Source organism: Labeo rohita, chromosome 18 (assembly GCF_022985175.1).
Source record: "Labeo rohita strain BAU-BD-2019 chromosome 18, IGBB_LRoh.1.0, whole genome shotgun sequence".
NCBI classification, from domain to species: Eukaryota; Metazoa; Chordata; class Actinopteri; order Cypriniformes; family Cyprinidae; genus Labeo; species Labeo rohita.
In genome coordinates, this window is record NC_066886.1 from 6,061,017 (window position 1) to 6,082,610 (window position 21,594).

The 21,594-nt window shown below is 33.5% G+C and overlaps 1 protein-coding gene across 1 annotated transcript in view; it reads left to right on the forward strand.

The window, feature by feature from the left end:
- The first annotated feature begins 15,912 nt into the window (after positions 1 to 15,912).
- sema3ab (sema domain, immunoglobulin domain (Ig), short basic domain, secreted, (semaphorin) 3Ab) overlaps positions 15,913 to 21,594 on the forward strand; it is a 53,716-nt gene continuing 48,034 nt past the window's right edge. Inside the window, exon 1 of the mRNA XM_051135174.1 lies at positions 15,913 to 16,601. Coding sequence (XP_050991131.1) covers positions 16,499 to 16,601 — 103 coding nt within the window. The 5' untranslated portion in view covers positions 15,913 to 16,498. The remainder of the gene's footprint in view (positions 16,602 to 21,594) is intronic.

The following is a 21,594-nucleotide window of genomic DNA, read 5'->3' on the forward strand; positions in this document are numbered from 1 at the left end:
TTATTCTCATAATTTTCACATTATTGTCAAAATATTTCAACTTTAATCTCGCAATTTTAGATTTTATTTTTTAACGTGGCACTAAAACACCAAGCATGTATGCATTAAATTAAACAAAAACACTAGACAAATTTGTTTCAAATAAATGCTGTTTCTATTCATCAAAGATATGAAACTTGGTTTCCACAAAAATAATGAACAACCATTTTTAAAATTGATGACAGTACATTTCTGAATGATCATGTGACACTGAAGATTAAAGTAATGATGCTGAAAATTCAGTTTTGCATTACAGAAATAAATTAAATGTTAAAATACATTTAAATATAAAACAACTATTTTAAATTGTAATAATAATTCACAATATATATGTTTTTACTGTATTTTCAATTGAATAAAAGCAGCCTTGGTGAGACTTTTGTCAAACACATTAAAAATATCATACTAACTGTAAATATTTAAACAGATTGTATGTTTTTGAGCACATTTGGCATTTTAGGTGGTTGGATTTCACCTGCAACAAAAAATATTAACCAATTTGTGCTGGTAATAGACCAGCACTGGTAATCTAAAACCAGTCTGTCTAGTCCAGACTGGTCCAAGCTGTTTTTTTTTCAGAAGGGAATGTACAGTAATTATATCTGGAATGCACAATACTTATTTATTTATTTATTTATTTTTTCTTATTTATTTGTGACTTAATTGCAAAATGGCGGCACTCTTTACTAGGCTCTAGTTGCACTAGGTGACTTTGTCTCAGGGTCATTACTACTGTCCTCCTGTTGGGTCCCTGATAAAATGGCTGATCATCTACTGCTCAACCTGCTATTCATCTCCTTAATGTTACACCACTGGACATGTTTTTTTTCTCCTCCATCGATCCTTTTGTGGACAATGCACTACACTAGCAATGGCTTTCATTCACTGCAACCTCAACTCTGCCTACGGAGCAGTTAAAGGTGTGGAATTCAGTCAATTTTGCCACAGGAGAGAAATTCTCCCAAATACATTGAGCGTTGAGCACTATCTGACTTTTAGTTTCACCATGGGTCACAAAAAAAGCACATTCAGACATTTTACAACAATATCAATCTCTGTCGCTGCGGCTTTTACTCAAATGACTCATTAGGAAATAATTGCTTTGGAACAATACGGCCGCATTGACAGCGTTCGGTGATTTATGACGCAAAGAGAAAGCGCGCACAGGTGAAATCAATCTACTGTAAGGAGAGAGTCCAGCGGAAGCGCTCTCACCGGGCTGAACCCGCACAACCTCTTTCAGTCACACTTCTTCACAGTTAGTGTTTACAGTCCGCCGTTCTTCTGGGTTTATGAAAAGGGCATTCACACCTAATGCCGTGTGGCATATGTCTGCAAGCATTGAGCTGCTCACTGCTGATCAAAGATACCTGTAGGGCTTCCCTCCATTCAATCTTAATGAGGTTTTAATGCATCCATACCTTCTGCTGCTGCCCACTTGGAGATGCATAAATTCTGAAATTGACTTTCAGATGGTTGTTGTCACCACTGTTGAGCTCCATAATCGTACAATATCTTCATGAGGTCACCGAGTTTCTGAGAACTATTGTCCACCATTGAAGTAGTGAAAAATAGGCTCAATTTGAGCTGTAAGTTCTCCTTCCCAGACTTAATTAACGATATAGGAAAATAGTAGAGGTGGTGTGTGGGTGGAGGGTTGCCGGAGGAATTGTTGCAGCAGTGAGGTAACCAGACATTTATATTCTTTGGGTTCTGATCAGCAGGATTAAATGAACATGTTCCTTTTGAAGTTTCTTTTTTTCTCATTTTAAGTGTTTTACCACCTTTGCATGGTGCAGTTGAGTGGCAGTTGAAAGACTGGATGCTTAGTACAGTAAATGCATTAAACCATCTCTTGTGAACCGTTGCCGGAGAGGTTCATCAAACAACAGTACGTTGTTTTGTTGATTGGAACTGACTGTAAAATCCAACAGTGATGTTCCAAATCCACTGCTGATTGACAAAACATGAAAGTAAGTAAGTAAGTTGGAAATTCCCATTAGCGACTTTGCCTTCTTGTGATTGTCAAAACTTATGTTTTAGTTTGCATACATTTTTATATGTTTGCATAAACACTGAAACATACATTATGAACCTATTTAGAGTATTTAAAATGTAAGTATTTTATGCATTAGCAATTTTAGAAACACACTAATGTTTAAAAATCTTTCATCTTTAAAAAGTTTATTGAATATTAAATTTTATCGGTTGGTTTTATTGTATTTAATCAATGAGATTTAATAAATATGTTAAATGGCATCACATTTAATGCATTTGCTTAATTTGATTTTTTTTTTTTTTTGGTTCAAAGGATTTCATCACTTCGCTTAAAAATACACTACTGTTCAACAGTAATTTTTTTTTTAAGTTTTAAACGTTTTTTTGAAAATCCCTGCAGTTATTAATTTGAAAATACAGTAAGAACAGTAATATTGTGAAATATTATTACAATTTAAAATTGTACTGAATTGACAATTTATTTAGTAATGACCTGAAGAAGGTATTTACATAAAATACATTTACATATTGTCCACAAGGGAACATGTTAGTTGAATTTATAAAAAAGACCCCGTTTAAAAGTTTGCATACCTTGATTCTTAATACTGTGTTGTTACCTGAATGATCCACAGCTGTGTTTTTTTTGTTTAGTGATAGTTGTTCATGAGTCTGTTGTTTGTCCTGAACAGTTAAACTGCCTGCTGTTCTTCAGAAAAATCCTTAAGGACCCACTAATTCTTTGTCTTTTAGCATTTTTGTGTATTTTGAACCCTTTTCAACAATGGCTGCATGATTTTGAGATCCATCTTTTCACACTGAGGACAACTGGACTCATATGCAACTATTACAGAAGGTTCAAACACTCATTGATGCTTCAGAAAGAAACACAATGCATTAAAAGCCAGGGGTGAAAACTTTTAAACAGAATGAAGATGTAGACATTTTTCTTATTTTGCTTAAATATCACAAAAAATATCTACAGAAGATAGTTACGTTTCCCAGAAGACAAAATAAGTGAAATTTACCCTGATTATTAAATTAAAAAAATTTTCAGCCCTGGCTCTTAATGCATCGTGTTTCCTTCTGAAGCATCAGTGAGCGTTTGAACCTTCTGTAATAGTTGCATATGAGTCCCTCAGTTGTCCTCAGTGTCAAAAGATGGATCTCAAAATCATACAGTCATTGTTGGAAAGTGTACAAACATACAAAAATGCTGAAAAACCACAGAATTTGTGAAAAAAAGTGTAAAAGTTAAATACAAATACGAATGTGATCAGGATGAATTTCCGATGGAACATGATGTTCTACAATGTCTTGTACAGAAGTGTTAGACTGAACTCTGTTTTGAACTCTTCAGTAAATGACTCTTGGAGGTTTCTGTGACACATGTCAAGAGTGTAGGCGCAGTTATAGGGGAAAACGGAATCCAGAGGTACAGGCTTTATGGATTTGGTGAAGTTTTTTGTTATGACTACTCTGTGAAGGTGTAACCTTACATGCAGGCCACTCACTTTCTGTCCACCCCCTTTCTCCTCCGTTTTAGGCATTCTCCCTGTATTTTGTTAAATGAGCTCAGCTAGCCTTGACAAGCCTTTCTGGAGTCTTTTCCAAGGTAAGGCTTAAGACAGTGGTGTCAGGGTATCCACAAATCTGGATGCCAATTTGTCACTCTGTGGTCTCATGATTACAGAATACCAACATATTCAATGGAGTTTATTTAATATAAGATTTTGTTAATTGACAGAAAAATTATTAATGGTGATTACTGTTATTAATACATTCAGTTACCTATTCAACATTTTTTGTCATATGTGACCCTGGACCACAAAACCAGTCGTAAGTAGAACGGTTATATTCGTAGTAATAGCCAACAATACATTGTATGGGTCAAAATGATCAAAAATCATTAGGATGTTAAGTAAAGATCATGCTCCATGAAGATATTTTGTAAATTTCCTGCTGTAAATACATCAAAACTTACATTTTGATTAGTAATATGCATTGCTAAGAACTTCATTTGGACAACTTTGAATGGGATTTTCTCAATATTCTGATTTTTTGCAACCTCAGATTCTAGATTTTCAAACAGTTGTATCTCGGTCAAATATTGTCCAAACCATACATCAATGGAAAGCTTATTTAGTCAGCTTTCAGATGATGTATAAATCCCAATTTAAAAAAAAATTGACCCTTATGACTAGTTATGTGGTCCAGGTTCACATATTCTTCTTGGAGTTAGGGTAATTATAGTAAGGTTCAATTCATTAACCTGTATGCATTATTTTGTAAGTGGATCACTTTTTGTGGAAGTGGAAGATTTTTAAGAGCACTGGGGTCCAATTTACCAAAAACATGCATACAAACAAATATTGGACCCCAATGCCCTTAAAAAATCTTTGTGATCCACTTACAAAATTAATATTATTTATTTTATTTTTTGATAAATTGGACCCCAATGGTCTTCAAAATCTCAAAATTAAATATAAATAAATAAATAAATAAATACACCACAATAATTACAAACAGGTTTGGAACAAGATGATTATTTATATTGAATTGTAAAAAACAGAAAAAAAAATCTAAATGCATTGTATTTAAAATCAAATTTGGTAATTTAATTAGATTAATAAATGTTAAAAAATTATATATTATTTCATGTTAGCTACTGAATTAACTAATGTTAAAGTATAGAACCTTATACATTTTTTAATCAGAATTATATTAATATTTTTATTTATTTAATTATTTTTGTTGGGTTGTTGTTGTTTATAGCTATGATGAAATCCACAAATGCATGCAAAACGCTCTTGTGAACTAATTCAAGAACAGCTTCTCCGAATTGCCAAGTATTCATGACTATTCTGGGTTTCGACATCAAGGTGGCCCTGCATATGTTGACTGGATGATGGATGGTTTTCAGGGGCTGGTGGTTGCATATGGACAGAAAACTGAAAGTGCTTATGTATCCAGTTTATATAAGTACAAACTGGAAAATTGCTGGCATTTCTCCTCCCCATACCAAGACCAAGTGTCGGCGAAGGAAATGGGAGAAATGCCAAAGTAGCACGACTGTTCCAAAACCCTTCGGCAAGAGCTTATATTGGTCCTTTACCAATGCAATAATAGACTATACTGTAGCATATTTGTATTTTTGTCTAGAAAAACTCTTCTTATTGGTGCAAAACGTAGACAACATTATCTTGATGTGGCTTGTCACTAATTTGGCCTTCCATTGTTGTATATAAAACCACTCACATATGCTTCTAAAGGCAACGTGGAGTCAATTCTGTCTCAGATGAGTAAAATAGTGACGTCGCTTTCAGCTCCACAGCTTTTCAGTTGAGCTTTGCATAGTTTAAAACATAGACACTGTTCAGATCCCTTCATCCCTTCAACTCCTTCACATCCCGTTTTCCATCTGCCTGTCGCCGTAGTTCCCTCTCTGTTCTTAACGTTGGCTCGGGCCAGCGCGTATGTGTGTTAGGAAAGTGATTAGAGTCAAGAGTAGTGCTTTAAAGACCTGCTTTTGTCTACAGCTGAAAGACTTGAATGAATTGCTTTAATCCCGCTAAGCGGACCTGAGGCTGTTGGGTAAAATCTTCTTCGAGGCCGTGGCTGCCTTAAGCTACAGGTAGGAGTTTCTCAGTCTCTGGGAATTTGCATCGTAATTGGGTTTAGCTTTCGTAAATGAGGTTAATTACAGCAATGTGGATTTAATTTCATATTTAGATTTTAGAGAGAGGGTTTCAGATGAAGTCTAGCTTATGTTTGCACATGACAGTTCTAGGTAGTTCTATTCTAATTCTAAGTAGAATGGGCCTGAAAAATGTATTAGTGATAATAAATTTATGTAGGCAGTGACGCATGTCCCAGAATGCACCTCTTCAGCAGGTAGCTTGAATGCTGAGGGATGCTACATAATGTAGAGATGAGCCACTGCGTTTAATGGCTATGAAATCTCTGTTTGAGAGAGTCAAAACCACATAAAAAAAAAAACAAAAAAAACACTAAAAAATCACGGTTTGCACAAAAATACTAAGCTGTACTCTACAATGATTTTTCTAAAGGATCATGTGACACTACAGACTGGAGTAATGATGTTGATAAATTATATTTTAAAATATGTGACCCTGGACTACAAAACCATAGTAATAAACCATAATCATAAGTCGGGTATATTTGTGGTAATACCCAAAAATACATTGTATGGGTCAAAATTATTGATTTTTCTTTTATGCCAAAAATCATTAGGAAATTAAATAAAGATCATGTTCCATGAAGATATTTTGTAAAATTCCTACTGTAAATATATCAAAACTTAATTTTTGATTAGTAATATGCATTATTAAGAACTTAATTTGGACAACTTTAAAGGCGATTTCTCAATATTTAGATTTTTTTGCACCCTCAGATTCCTGATATTCAAATAATTGTATCTCGGCCAAATAAAAAACGCCAATTTCAAAAAATGTACCCTTATGACTGTTTTTGTGGTCCAGGGTCACATATATTCATAAAGAAAACAGTCATTTCAAATTGTAAGAAAGTTACATTTTATTTTACAATCTTACCAACCCCAAGCTTTGAAAAAAAAAAAAAAAAAGTGTAATAGTTGGCACACATGCATACTAACGCACTACAAGTATGCATGTGTGTTTATGTGTAAAATGTCGCAAAATGGCCGAAGCAAATGTTATCTGATTCGAACCACATGTGCGGCTTCTGTGCAACTTAACAGCTGTGTTAAAGGTCAGTACTGTGGGGTCCCTGTTTCACCATGTGCCCGATGGCACTTAAGGGAAAGGCGGGTCAACCTCCGCACGGTGGGAAGGCGAGCGCATTGCGCGGAGTAATTTATTCATGGCTTTGTGGTTTTTCACGTTATTTTGCCATCCATTTTTTATTGAGAGAGAGACACTGACTCACACGGCGTGGTGTTCTTGTCCATTAATACTGCATGCCGGTCTCAGCCAGGATTCTACCATGAAATGTTTATAGAGTAAATAATTGCTCCTGGTTAGGGCAAGTTGTCGACACCCAGAAGGCGACAGTCTGTGTTTGGATCACGATGGGGCACGATGGAAAATTAGGCCACTCCCCTCTACCCCACTTTCTGCTGTATCTCTCTCCTAACTACTACTGTGTACAGTAGAAATGAAAATATAGTCTATGATAGTAGATAATTTCAGATTAATAGTAGATAAGTATGGTTCAGTAGTAGTAAGGTTTAGATATGGTACCAGATATGGTGTATCAGATGGAGATATTGGACTTTGAAATATTATAGTAGACAATATACTAGTGCTACAGTACTTTTTGTAAATTATATGGCATTCAGTATTGTAACATGTCCAAAATACCACAATTATACCATGGTACTTTTTGTAAGTGATATGGCATTTAACGCAGTACCAGGCCCTATTCCAATCTTTGGAATCGACTCTCGATTCCCAACGCCTTGGAATCGAGGAATCGATTCTTTTTGGAATTGATTCCCAGCCCTACATAGTAGCACCACGCTTTATGTAAGTGGTTATCCCATTTACCATAGTACAATGTAAATTTTTATGTTAATTAAAGTTTCATATTTACTATAGTATCTTGTCTAATATACCATAGTAGTTTTTGTAAGTGGCATCACATTTAGCATAGTACCAGGACCAAAATAACACTTAGGACCATGATACTTTTTATAAGTGATTTACCATAGTACCATGGTACTTTTTGTAAGGGTTCTGACATTTACCATAAGCTTCATGTCCAAAAACCGTATTATCATGGTATGTTTTGTAAGTGATGTACCATAGTACTTTACCATAGTACCAGGACAAAAATACTAAATTAGAACTATGATTTTTAGTAAGTGATACCAGGTTTACCATAGTACTCTGTCCAAAAAAGCCATAGTAGCACCATGGTACTTTTTTAAGTGGTCTGGCATTTACCATAGTACCAGCTCAAAAAAACATAGACCATGGTATGTAAGTGGTATCAGTTTTACTGTAGTACAATGGTACTTTTATGTAAGAGACATTATATTTACCATAGCACTGTTTCCAAATTACAACAGTAGTATTTTCAAAGTACTTTTGTAAGTGATATCACATTTACCATTGTACAATGGTACTTTTTGTAAATGATGTCACATTTACCACAGTATCATGTTTAAAATACCATTGTAGTACCATAGTACTTTTGTAAGCGATATCACATTTACCATAGTACTTTTTGTAAGTGTTCTGACATTTACCATAGTACCATCTCCAAAAACCATAATAGCACCATGGTATTCTATAAGCAGTATCATATTTACCATAGTACAATAATTTTTTATAAGTGATGTCACATTTACTGTAGTACCATGTCCAAAATACAATAGTAGTTTTTGTAAGGGTTCTGACATTTACCATAGTACCATGTCCAAAAAACCATAGTAGCACCATGTTACTTTTTGTAAGTGATGTCAAATTTACCACAGTACCATGTCCAAAAAAACATAGTAGCATCATGTTACTTTTTGTAAGTGATGTCACTTTTACCATAGTACCATGGTACTTTTTGTAAGTGATCTGACATTAACCATAATACAGTGTCAAAAAATGGTATTAGCACCATGGTAATTTGTAAGTGGTATCACATTTACTGTAGTGCAATGCTACTTTTTGTAAATGATGTTACATTTACCATAGTACCATGTCCAAAACACCATAGTAGTACCATAGTATTGTTTTGTAAGTGATATCACATTTACCACAAAACCCCATGAGACTGAATCACTTTCCTCAGCCGCTGTTTGATTTTTATTGAGAGTCTGATAAAGCAGTGTTTGTGGAAGCTCATTGTGTCGTCTTGCGTTATCATAACAGGTAAACCATCATTCCTCACTTTTTCTTTCATCACAACTCACACTGCCTTCCAAAGCATCTTCTCACACCTGTCACACGGTCCCACAGTCCCGGGACAGACTCTGCGTGGGCTCTTGGACAAATGGCTGAGCTAAACAGCCTCATTTATGAGATTACTTTCCCAGAGTGTTTGAACAGATGAGGACTCGAGCGCTCCACCCAAGCGGTCAGTAGTGGGTGGAGGTCGAGAGGGGGCCAGGAAGGGTGGATGGAGCCTGAAAGGTTTTAAAGAGGGTGATGGGGGTATGGAAAAGGTGTGGGCATGTCTTTTTGTCTTTGGGCCTGTATGGATGAGGGTGTTCTGTGTGGGCTGATAGGAGGGTTTGTATTGTATTAATGAGTTCTGAGTGGGACCTTCATGTTTCCTGTGGATTCACTGTTAATAGATCATTAAAAGTGCAAGAAGAATTTTTAATTTTGTATCTTTTTATTTGAACTAAATGACTAAACTCACCCTATGAGATAAGTGTTTGTTGAACAGTTAGTTTCAAGCTTGTTAACTAAAGAACTGGTCTGAATGATTCAGAAAATGTTTAAGTAGTTCATCATTTTTAGTCAGAAATCTTTAAGAAATTCTAATGGAACTTTTATCATAATTTGAAGCCAATCCAAAGATGATCATCAACAAATCCACTAAGAATCAAATAAGATCCTGCTGGATGAACTGGAAATGCTTTTTTCAATTTATCCAGTTGGATTTTAGCAGATTCTTGTTAGTCCCAAATGATTATAGTAATTGTATTAGCATTCTTTATAACCTGTTGATATGTATTCAGTGCAAATGTGTTTGTTATGCTGATTTTCAGCTTTAAAATTATGTTAAATTAAGTATTAAGGGAAAGCTCAGATATTTTTTGATCAATAAAAGGTTAAAAAGAACAGAATTTATTTAAAATATAAATATTTTCTAAAAATATACACTACTGTTCAAAAGTTTGGGGTCAGTAAATGTTTATTCTTTCTTTTTTTTGAAAGAAATAAATACTTGTATTCACCAAGGATGTGTTAAATTAATAAAAAGTCATAGCATAGATTTACATTGTTAGAAATTATTTATATTTTGAATAAATGCTGTTCTTTTTAACTTGTTATTCATCAAAGAATCCTGAAAAAAAAAAACAATCACAGGTTCCAAAAAATATTTGGCAGCACAACTGTTTCCAACATTGATCATTCTAATAATAAATCAGCATATTAGATTTCTGAAAGATCATGTGACACTTAAGACTGGAGTAACAGATGATAAAAATTCAGCTTTGCATCAAAGGAATAAATTATATTTTAAAGTATATTAAAATAAAAACCATTATTTCATATTGTAATAACATTTTGCAATATTACTGTTTTTTTTTATGAATTTTGTGATCAAATAAATTATTTTGATGAGCATAAGAGGCTTCTTTAAAAAACCAAGTCTTTCTAATCCCAAACTTTTGAGCGGCAGAGTATATATAATACTTAAATAGTATTTTAAATATATTTTAAATTTAATCATTTAAATTATTAAAATATATAATATAATATATTATAATATAATAATTTTATAATAAATATTTGAATATATTTTAAAATTAATTTTAAAATAAAAAATAAATAGTGAATAATTTATTCCTGTGATGCAAAGCTGAATTTTCAGCATATTTACTCCAGTCTTCAGTGTCACATGATCCTTCAGAAATCATTCTGATATGCTGATCAGTGTGGAAAACAGTTATGTAACTTAATATTTTTGTGGAAAATAATACAATAGAATGTTCAAAAGAACACAGTATATTTAAAAAGAAAAATTTGTAACAATGTACTAAAATTTTTAGTATTTAGTATCTCTCTCTTTTATGAAAGTAAGAATAAATTAGGAATAAATGATTATATTAGTTTTTATACAATGATGTGGACCTTGAAAAGCTTGACACGTGATTTGGGAGGGTTTACAGAATCAGGCTGGGTTACTCCACAAAGACAATAAGCAATAGCCAAACGATCTTCCAGATGAAGATTTTTCTTCCAGCCTGAATATACAAACTCTCAGGAGCTTCAGTTTTCATATCATTGAGTGTGTTTGAAAGAGAATTAGTTCTGGATCTTCCACGCTGCTCCAAAGGGCTTTATTTATTTCTGCCTGCTAGCACAGATTCTTGAGAAATAGCACATAAACTTTCCTATTCAGTCTATGCTGTGTCAAATATTTTGCTTTTTGTTGAGCCTATGCAGTTTATAGGACTAATAATATTAAAAAATAAGGTGTCTGTTGCAAAATAAGATTTGAGATGCACTGACTTGACTTTTATTTGTAAAAATGATGCCTTTTTTACACCGGAGCAGCGTTTTTTGGACATGAAAGGTGGAAATGTTCCATGAAAGTCCCTTGTTTGTCTTGAATTGCATGCATGGATGTTTGCTTTCCGCAGACGCTCGCTCTTCCGATCTGATATTAAAATTATGTACCTCAGGCCCTTGGTCATCTGATTCCAATGTGAGATTTGCTAGAAAAGACCGGAACGCTGAATGACGCCACACTGGCCTTGTGTGAGTGAGTGGCATTGAATTGAGTTGTGTAATAGTTGGACCCTGGAGTCATGTAGGAATATGCTTCAGTGAGGCTCATGGGATAGATGAATGAGGCAGAGAAGAACTAAAATGGGACAGAAAAGAATAGAATACATACATGGATGGTATTTTGGCCAATTTAATGTACTTTTCCACTATTTTTTAGACATTTTAGACATCCCTTCATCGGGTTCAGTAGTCAAATCTGATGTGTTAATTTAGGTGTGAAGTTCAATGAAGTTTGTGTTTCTTGCTGGAAGCAGACATCAATTAGATGGGGAATCAGTGGGGAGCTCACTGTAGTAGGAGGCAACTTTAATGAAAATTGAACGCCACTTGAACTAACTTGGCAGACTGCCGCTCTTGCTCTGCGTGCCGGCCTCATTATTTACCCATTAGCAGGCTCTCTGTCCAAACCTTTATATAGCAGGCAAACACTTGCTACTTTATCATGACTCCACATCAATTTGAATAAACAGAGTTTAGCCTTCTCAGCCTAATCGTACAGCTGGCATTTCTCATTGTGACAAATGGATGCTTAAATTCACACAGTAAGCAAAAACTGCGTTGTCTATAAGTTAGGACTAACTCCTGACAAGATTTTACATTAGCGCTAATTTTTTTTTGTTAATGTCTACAAAATTTGAGTGTCTCTGAAAACGCAGACGGAATCATGGAATCCAGTCATGAAATGGAATTCGCTATATAATATGGAATATCATGGAATTTGCCAAATTTTAAATGAATAAATCAGAAGTAGGTCAGTACACTTAAATCAAAATGCGATATGGACTAGTGTTTGTGAATATTAAGCTGCAAAAATACTACTTAAATGCATGTTCGTGCATGTTCTGTGTGTCTCTGTGTGAATGAATGGCGCAGACGCACAGTTTCGTTTACTACACACATATTGAAGCATGCGTGACGCTCGCGTTGCTTTCAGCCTCTGCTGCCTCAGTATATGAGTACATGAACACATAAACTACTCTGAGAGTCACTTAATGAGCATTTTACCATTTCTTTTGGGAAAAACTACCGTCATATCATATGCAAACAGTAACTTAAAGGTCTTCACAGCAACCATTCAAAATAAAAGTTAGGTTTAACTTGAATAAATTGTGACAGGAAAAATATTACTAAATGTAATGATAGTACTACTACTAATACAATTTTTACTGAAATATTTACCAGAAGAAAACTTTTACCAGAATTTATTTACCAGAAAAATGTCAAAACACAGTGCTTCTAAAAAATAAATAAATAAATAAAATCAATAATAATAATATTTTTTTAATTAAATCAATTAATTAGAGATTGCTTTTGATTATTAAAATGTAACGAAAACAATAAAATGGAATACCTAAAATTAATGGAAAAAACAAAATTTGGTAAAAAAAAAAAATATATATATATATATATATATTTCATATACCCTAAAAATAACAATAAATTGCTGTAAGTTTCAGGATTTCAGTTAATTAGACATGCTGTTTGAACAAGAATTAAAATGGAATGGAATCCAGAAAAATTTAACTGGAAATTTTTGGAAAAAATTTAGCATTTTTTTTTTTTTACCAGATTTCATAGTGACCTACACTGACAACAGTGCTCTACGTTTAATACTTTCAGCACCATCACTCGTCAAAGTTTGACATTATTGAAAAGAAGTTTCTTATGTTCACCTGACTGTATTTATTTGATCAAAATACAGTAAAAAGTCATTTTGTACAATTGTACCATTTAAAATAATAGTTTTCTGTCTATATTTTCATACATTCAAATGTTAGTATATCACAGTTTCCACAAAAATGTTAATCAGCATAAACTTTTTTTTTCTTGAGCAGCAGATCAGGGTGTTGGAATGATTTCTGAAGGATCATGTGACCCTGAAAATCCAACTTTGAACTAATGACATTTTAAAATATATTCAAATAGCAAAGAGTTATTTTAAATTGTAATACTATTTCACAATATTGCTGGTATTACTGTATTTTTGATCAAATAAATGCAACTGTTGTAATATGCCCAGCCTTTTACTTCTGTATTGTATACTTTGCTGAGAAAGTAATAATATCATATCATGTGAAATATTCCCAGTATCCTGTCTGTTTTTTCCTCTCAAATGGCGTCTGTTGCTGAGAGCTTGGACAGTCCTGTCAGTCGCGAGCTCGTTTGTCAAAACCTATTAAATCCCAATTACTGAAGTATTCATGCTCTGTGTGGTTTGTGCCAAACAGAAATATGAAGAGAAGTCTGGTGGCCTGTAGTTCAACATTATCATGTTACAATAGGCAGCATCACGGCTTTGGCATATTAAAAAGAGCTCAGATTGAAAGCGCTGGAATTGCTGATGGACTGCTCCATTGTCTTCTAGAAATGTTGGTATGTTCTGTGGGGGAGGGGTCAGAGATAATGAGGTCAATGGATTTGGGGTGGAGTGGGCGGGGTCACAGAAACTGGTGTCAATCAAATATGCGCCTACACACACACACTCTAAAAAAATGCTGGGTGAAATATGGACAAACCCAATGACTGGTTTGTTGGGTTAAATGTTTAATCCAAGCTTCTGGGTAGTTGTATTTAACTCAGCTATTGTTTAAAAATTACTATGTGACACATAACAAAACCCAAAATAGGTTGTGATCACACACATGATAACTTGAGGTGTCAAGCAAAAAGGGAACATTTATTAATAAGCATTTAAAAAATGTTTAGTATTTAATTATTATTTATTTAACTTATTAATAAATGTTAATTTATTGAACATATTAATAAATGTTAATTAACAACCTATTTTAGGTTCATTTTAAGCCAGGAATATAGTAATTTTTAAGCAATTGTTAAGTTAAATAAAACTACCCAGAAGGTTGCGTTAAATATTTAACCCAGCCGCCGGGTCAAACCAACGTAATCGCTGAGTTTGTCCATATTTCACCAACTGTTGAGTTGTTCTTAACCCAGCTTTTTGTTTAGCTAAATCTTAACTCAACTGATTTAGCTCTCTTTTTACTGAATATATTGTCAAACTAGTTATATATAAAGGGACAAATTAAAATTCTGTCATTATTTGCTCACGCCTCATGTCATCCTCTCCAAGTTATTTTATTTATTCTGTGAAATATGAAAAAAGATGGTAGAAGGAATGTCCAAGCCACAGTAACAATGTGAATTTATATATGTATATTTTTTATTTTTATATATTTAAATTACAGTTAAAAAGTTTCTTTTGCTTGCCAAGGCAGCATTTATTTAGTCAAAAAATTCAACTTTTATTAATACAATAATATTGTAAAAAAATGTAATTTATTCTTTGGACGACAGCTGAATTTTCATCATCTATTACTCCATTCTTCATTATCACATGATCCTTTGGAAATCATTCTTATTATTAAAAAAACAATTCTTATTATTTGCTGATTTTAATTAAAAAAAAAATCTAGGATTCTTTGATGAATAGAAAGTTCGGAAGAACAGCATTTATTTATCATATAAATCTTTTGCAACATTATAAATATTTATTTACTGTCACTCTTTATCCTTTTAATGCAATTTAATGAATAAAAGTTTTTTTTTTTTTCTAAAAAAAAAAAAATCCTGCTGACCTTAAACTATTTATATTTATATTTATGTTTATTTTTTTATATTTATATGAAAAAAGATGGGAGAATGAATGTCTAAACTACTCTTTTACACAAATAAACATGTGAAATTATAATTATATATATTTTTATCTTTTACAGTTCACAAGTTTCTTATGCTCATTATGCAGCATTTATTTGATCAAAAATACTTTATAAAAACAATAATATTGTGAAATATTTTTTACAATTTAAAATAACTGTTTTCTAATTTAATAAATTTTAAAATGTAATTTATTTCTGTGACAACAGCAGAATTTTCAGCATCATTACTCCATTCTTCATTGTCACATGATCCTTCAGAAATAATTCTTATTATTATCAATACTGAAAACTTAATATTTATATTTATATAAATATAATTTCTGAGCTCCATCACAAGAGAAGATTATCATCAAATAACATCTTAAAATTCAGTCCGTTCTTCACTTTTGATACTTTTATGCAGTTCTTTTGCAGCTTGACTGTATAAATGACCAATATGTGAAATATGAAAGTGACTAAATGATGAACTATCCCTTTAACTTTATAAGTGCCCTGACCAGCCTTTCTTTAAACATGGAATATCATCCTTCCTGCCACACGCCTTCACCTCACACGGGGAGACGTGCTAAAAATAAACGTCTGGTGTGAGGGTGGAGTTTGACGAGTGTTTTCAGACTCCTGGGCGGCAGAGAACGGTGCGAGACACGGACAGGAAAGCACAACTTCCTAATATCCTGAGCAGGACATAAAGTCTGTTCTTGCATTAGATATAGAACAAAATAAACATTGAGCAACCAGGACGCTGAGGTTAGGAAATATCCACCACACCACACCGCACATGCCCTCCAATGTCAGAATGATTCTTGTAGACTGAGTGCAACTTTGACAGTGCGTGTGGGATGTGGAAGTAAGAAAAAAGTCTACCTAGAGGATCCTCTGCTGGAAGCACAGCCCTCCCCTTTCCTCTCGCTCGCTCTCTCTCTCACTCACAGTCTTTCTCAGCTGGCTCCGCTCTCTCTCAGTCTTGCGCTGTGACCGTGTGTGCGCTGAGAGAGAGAAGCGCCTAGGGCTCCACCGAGCTTTGCTTGAGTTTAGTCTCAACCGTGTTACTATTTAAAACAGTCGGAGAGGAAGAGCGCACAACATCTAGGAGATAAACAACCACAGAAACACACTTTAAAGTGAGGCAGTGAGTGGTGTGGACACTCATGGTCCTCTCCTGAGGCTCCTGTGATTGCTTCACCAGGAGAGATGTGATCGTTGCGCGACTTGTTTAACACACAGACACACCTGCTCCATCCTCAGGTGGCGTTCCGAAGGACTGGATTGCTGAACGAAACAGTGTTTACCAGAGGCCGGTGGACTGCACGCAGCCAAGGGGTGAACATGGACTACCTGTGGGGGATTGTACTGCTGCTGTGGGCGCTCAGAGGAACCGACGCGCAGAGGAGCAAGAACAACGTACCCCGACTCAAACTCTCATATAAAGGTCAGTCACCTTCTGATTCTGCTGCTTATGGTGATTCTGCCAGATCAGAATTCAGAGTGATTGAGGAATTTTAGAAGAGCAGATGTTGAAGTTTCTTGATGCTTTCTTGTCTGAAGTTGCCATACGGGTCCGTGTGCTTCTCAGGGAGATTTCGTTGATATGATTCACATGGTTTAATTATCCATGGTTGGTGATTTTGAAAGATATTATTGAAAAGAGCTGGACTTCATTAGTGAAAGTCATGGATACATATAGATATTTGTGTGCGTTATTCATAAGTAAAATATTACAGTGGTGTTACTGAAAGTGATTTTTTTCTCTTTAGATCAAAAATTTGATTTTTATTAGTAGCGCAACCACACTGAAAATATTTGGTGTAGCATTTAACTATTTTCACACAGAAATCGCAAAATGTGATACATGATTTAATAATTGAGACGCTGGACCACAAAACCAGTCATAAGTAGCACGGGTATATTTGTAGCAAAAGCCAAAAAAACACCGTATGGGTCAAAATTATCGATTTTTTTCTTTTATGCCAAAAATCATTAGGATATTAAGTAAAGTTCATGTTCCATTAAGATATTTTGTCAATTTCCTACCGTAAATATGTAAAAAACCTAATTTTTGATTAGTAATATGCATTGCTAAGAATTTTAACTTTTGGACAACTTTAAAGGCATTTTTTTTTTTTTTAGTGTTTTGATTTTTTGCACCTTCAGATTCCAGATTTTCAAATAGTTGTATCTCGGCCAAAGATTGTCCTTATTTATTCAGCTTTCAAATCATGATGCAAAAATTTGGTTTAGGATTTAACAATTTTCACACAGAAATTGCCAAAATTTGTTGTCGGATTTAAGAATTTTCATGCAGAAATGGCAAAATTTGGTGTAGAATTTAACAATTTTTACACAGAAATGGCAACATTTAGTGTAGGATTTAACAATTTTCACACAGGAATTGCTACATTTGCTGTAGGATTTAACCATTTCTACACAGAAATTGCTAAATTTGTTGTAGGATTTAAGAATTTTCACAAAGAAATTGCCAAATTTAATGTAGGATTTACCATTTTTACACAGAAATTGCCAAAACTTGTTGTAGGATATAAGAATTTTTGCGCAGAAATGACATAATTTGTTGTAGGATTTAACCATTTTAACACAGAAATTGCTAAATTTGATGTAGGATTTAATTTTTTTAGTTTTAAAAATTTTATTTTTACAGGCAAAATTAGTTTTAAGATTTAACAATTTTTACACAGAAACTGCAAAATTTGTTGTAGGATTTGAGTTTTCACGCAAATGGCAAAATTTGGTGTAGGATTATTCATTTTTACATGGAAATGGTAAAATTAGTTGTACGATGTAACAAAATTTGTTGTAGGATTTGAGTGTTCACACAAATGGCAAAATTTGGTGTAGAATTTAGCCATTTTTACAAGGAAATGGTAAAATTTAGTGTAGGATTTAACAATTTTTACACGGAAAGAGCGAAATTAGTTGTAAGATGTAACAATTTTTACACCGAAATTGCAAAATTTGTTGTAGGATTTGAGTTTTCATACAAATAGCAAAATTTGGTGTAGGATTTAACAACTTTCACTCAGAAATTGCAAGTAAATTTCACAGGTAATTACAAAGTAACTCTGAATTGAATGTGAAATTTTAAAGTATAAAGCAGAATTTTTTTTTTCTTGTAAAACACTCCAGTAATCTTTTCTTCTTCTTTTTTTTTTAAGTGTTAAGTAATCTTAGTTTTTATTTATTTTTTCTTAATTTTTAACATTTAACCCTTTAACTGTCACTCCCATTTTTAAACACAGACATAAAAATGCACTATCCAGACTTAAATTTGTATAATTACTGAATGAAAACATTTTGTAATATGATTTTAATGTACATTTTTCATGGTAATGCAATGTCTGATTTTAAAATGCCTTGCAAAGGATGAATTTTGAGATTTTAAGTTTTGAACTGATATATAATTTCTTATGATTTCTAAATTGTATTAGGGAAAAAGGCAACAAAGAAGATCTTTTGTAACAAAGATCAGAACTCATGTTATGATGTAGATTTTTTTAAATTACACTCTTGACATATATTTATCTATTACTTTTCCTACATAATTTGTAACACAAAAATGTCGTAAAATATCTATTTAGGAGTCTTAGACCTTTCCAACGATGTACAGTTTGTCATGATTAGACTAGAATTTATTTGCAATATGGTGACAGTTAAACCTCAAAAAGTGGATCTGTATCGTTATTTAAGGCAGTTTTTGTACCTTATCTGACCTTTAAGTATTACTTTTGTTTATGTAACCTGTTATGGTTGATTCAGTACTATTAAAACACATCTGACTTGATCTAAACCAGTTGTTTTAGCTCTTACCACTTTTATAGGTTAACAAATGCATTCATTTTGCAGAGTTTAGAGGTTTAATTCACAGTATTACGTTCAAGGAAGCATTTAGGTTTAATTCTACATAATACAGTATTATGTATCGCACAGTATTGGGTTATAAGTTCAGTTTCATGCACAGATTAAATCTGCCGTGTGTTGTTAAGATTTACGAATTACAGAGTTTACAGAGCCTGTGGGCTAAGTGCGTCTGTCTGGATACACAGGTGGGAATGTTTAAACCGCTGGCATGCATTGTTTCCCTGAAACACCTACATGTACAGTTCATACGCCAAAAATAGACTAAACTGTATTTAATGTATATACTTTTTTGAGTCAATCATAATGATTTATGACGGTGGTTTTGCACAATAAGTGTTTGCAGTTATTTTAGTAATAATAATTAGTAAATTATTTTCACCTTGGGTCACCATATTTTGAATATGAGAAAGTCATTTAAACTGTCCATGTTGGCATCTGTTAATTTGCTTAGCGTCTGCCAAGTTATACCAAAGTTGCACCATAAAAACGAAATGTGGAAAAGCCTATTTATTTTGCTGTAATAACTATGCATGATGTTGGATTTTATCCTATCCATTGGGTCACGGCTCACTGCTTGAGAACCGCTAATCTATTATATTCTTCTCTGCATGTAATTGTACTTTACTTTCCTCCACTTTTGTTGCTCAGCAAGAGTAAATTGTTTATACGCTTCCCAGTGTTTTAAGGAAGTGTGTTATGATAATTGCAGACCGTATAACGCAAGGTGGCTGTTTTTAACGGTGCGGTTTTGTTAAAACATTACAGCTCTTCCCGTCCGATTGGCGTTCGTGATGAAGTGAACTGTCAGGAGCGAATTCACAGTACGAGGGTTTAAATGCGAGAGCCTGTTTCACCATCCCTCTGTAATTAGGTAGAGACACACAGAGAGAGAGGTTTACCAGTCAGGGCAGATGGCTGTATAAAAGTGAGCCATTTCTCTCTCTGCCAGCTTTCTAATTGCACTGACAGCTCCTCATTAGCTGGCTGGTGGAAGCTGAGCTCTATATGAAGCGCGGTGTGTGACTGTCAGGCGACAGACGTGCTCGATCCAGCACGCACAAACACACGGGGGGCTTCTTAAGTACCCAGCGCTCTCATCTGCCCCAACACACACACGTCTGGAGCTGTTTACCGTATCAAATACTGACACCTACAGGCACACACACACTGTTTGTGTGGAAAACAATGAAGAACGAGACAAAGAGAGATGGAGAGGGAATATGTGTTCGCGTTTTTGCGCCTAGAGAGAGCATGTGTGTGCGTATGTGTGTGTTTGTGTTTGCAGTGTAGTCTAGGCTGATCTAAGCAAACACGACTTGGTGAAATGCCAAGACTGTTTCTGATATCCACCAGCACCAGGGCAAACTCACACACCTGTGAACATTTGTCACCACAGTCTGGCTGATTCATCCTTTGCTGCATTCTCATCAATTAAAATGCATGCGGGTGTATGTAAGTAATTACTCATGGAGAGAATGTATTTGTTTGTTATTTATGATTTGCTATAAACATATCCGGATAGTTTTCTTTATTAGTCACTAGAACATATTGTTTTATTTATCTTGTTTATATATGTATATATGACCCTTATAACTCTGTCTTCCTTTGGCCAGACAAATGGATCATTGCACCCAAAATCAAACCATTTGTTTGCCATTTTTATTGTGTTGGACTAGATGGGGTTCTTAATAGTTTTTACAGTTCTTGTGAGAATCCAAGAATTTTTTTTTTTTATTTTTTATTTTTTTTTTTTTGTAGTCAATTAAGGTTAGATTGTGAGTTGTGTGTTAGAAAGTGTTGCCAAATTATTTATTTATTTATTTGACCCTGACATGTAAATAAATAATTTTTAAAATAAAATACTTTTTTTTATTTAATGGTAAAATGGGTGATTTCAGGGCTTTAGTAATTTCTATTTATATTACCATTTGTTTGCCATTTTTATTGTGTTGGACTGGATGGGATTTTCCACTTTTTCCAGTTCTTGTGATAAATTAAGGTTTTTTATTTATTTTTTGGTCAGTATTGGTTGGATTAAAGAAGGTGTTTTAACAAAACTCTAAAAAACATTTTATGTTTACATTTTACATTTTAAATATTCATAACATGAATATTTAAGGAATATAACATAATATAGCATTAATATAGTTATAAACCAGGTTTATTTGTCTAATATTGTGTTTTTATGTTTTATGTTTTATGTTTTTATGTTGTAACATTTACTGCAGAATATTATTAATGCAGAAAAAATATTGTAAAAAAACAATGTCTTGTTGCCAGCGTATGTATTTATTTATTTATTTATTTGACCCTGATATCACCCTTAAACATACATTTCAATGGTAACACACATTTGAAATAATTTGAAACAATAAATAATTATTTAAAAAAAAATAATAATAATTTTGGACTTTTTTTTTTTTTTTAATCTTTTTCCAGTTTGTTTTCTCCATAGTTTTTACAGTTCTTGTAAGTTTTCTCCAGTTTTTTTTTTTTTTTTGGTAATCAAAATAGGTTAGATTAAAGAAAGTGTTAAAACAAACCTAAAG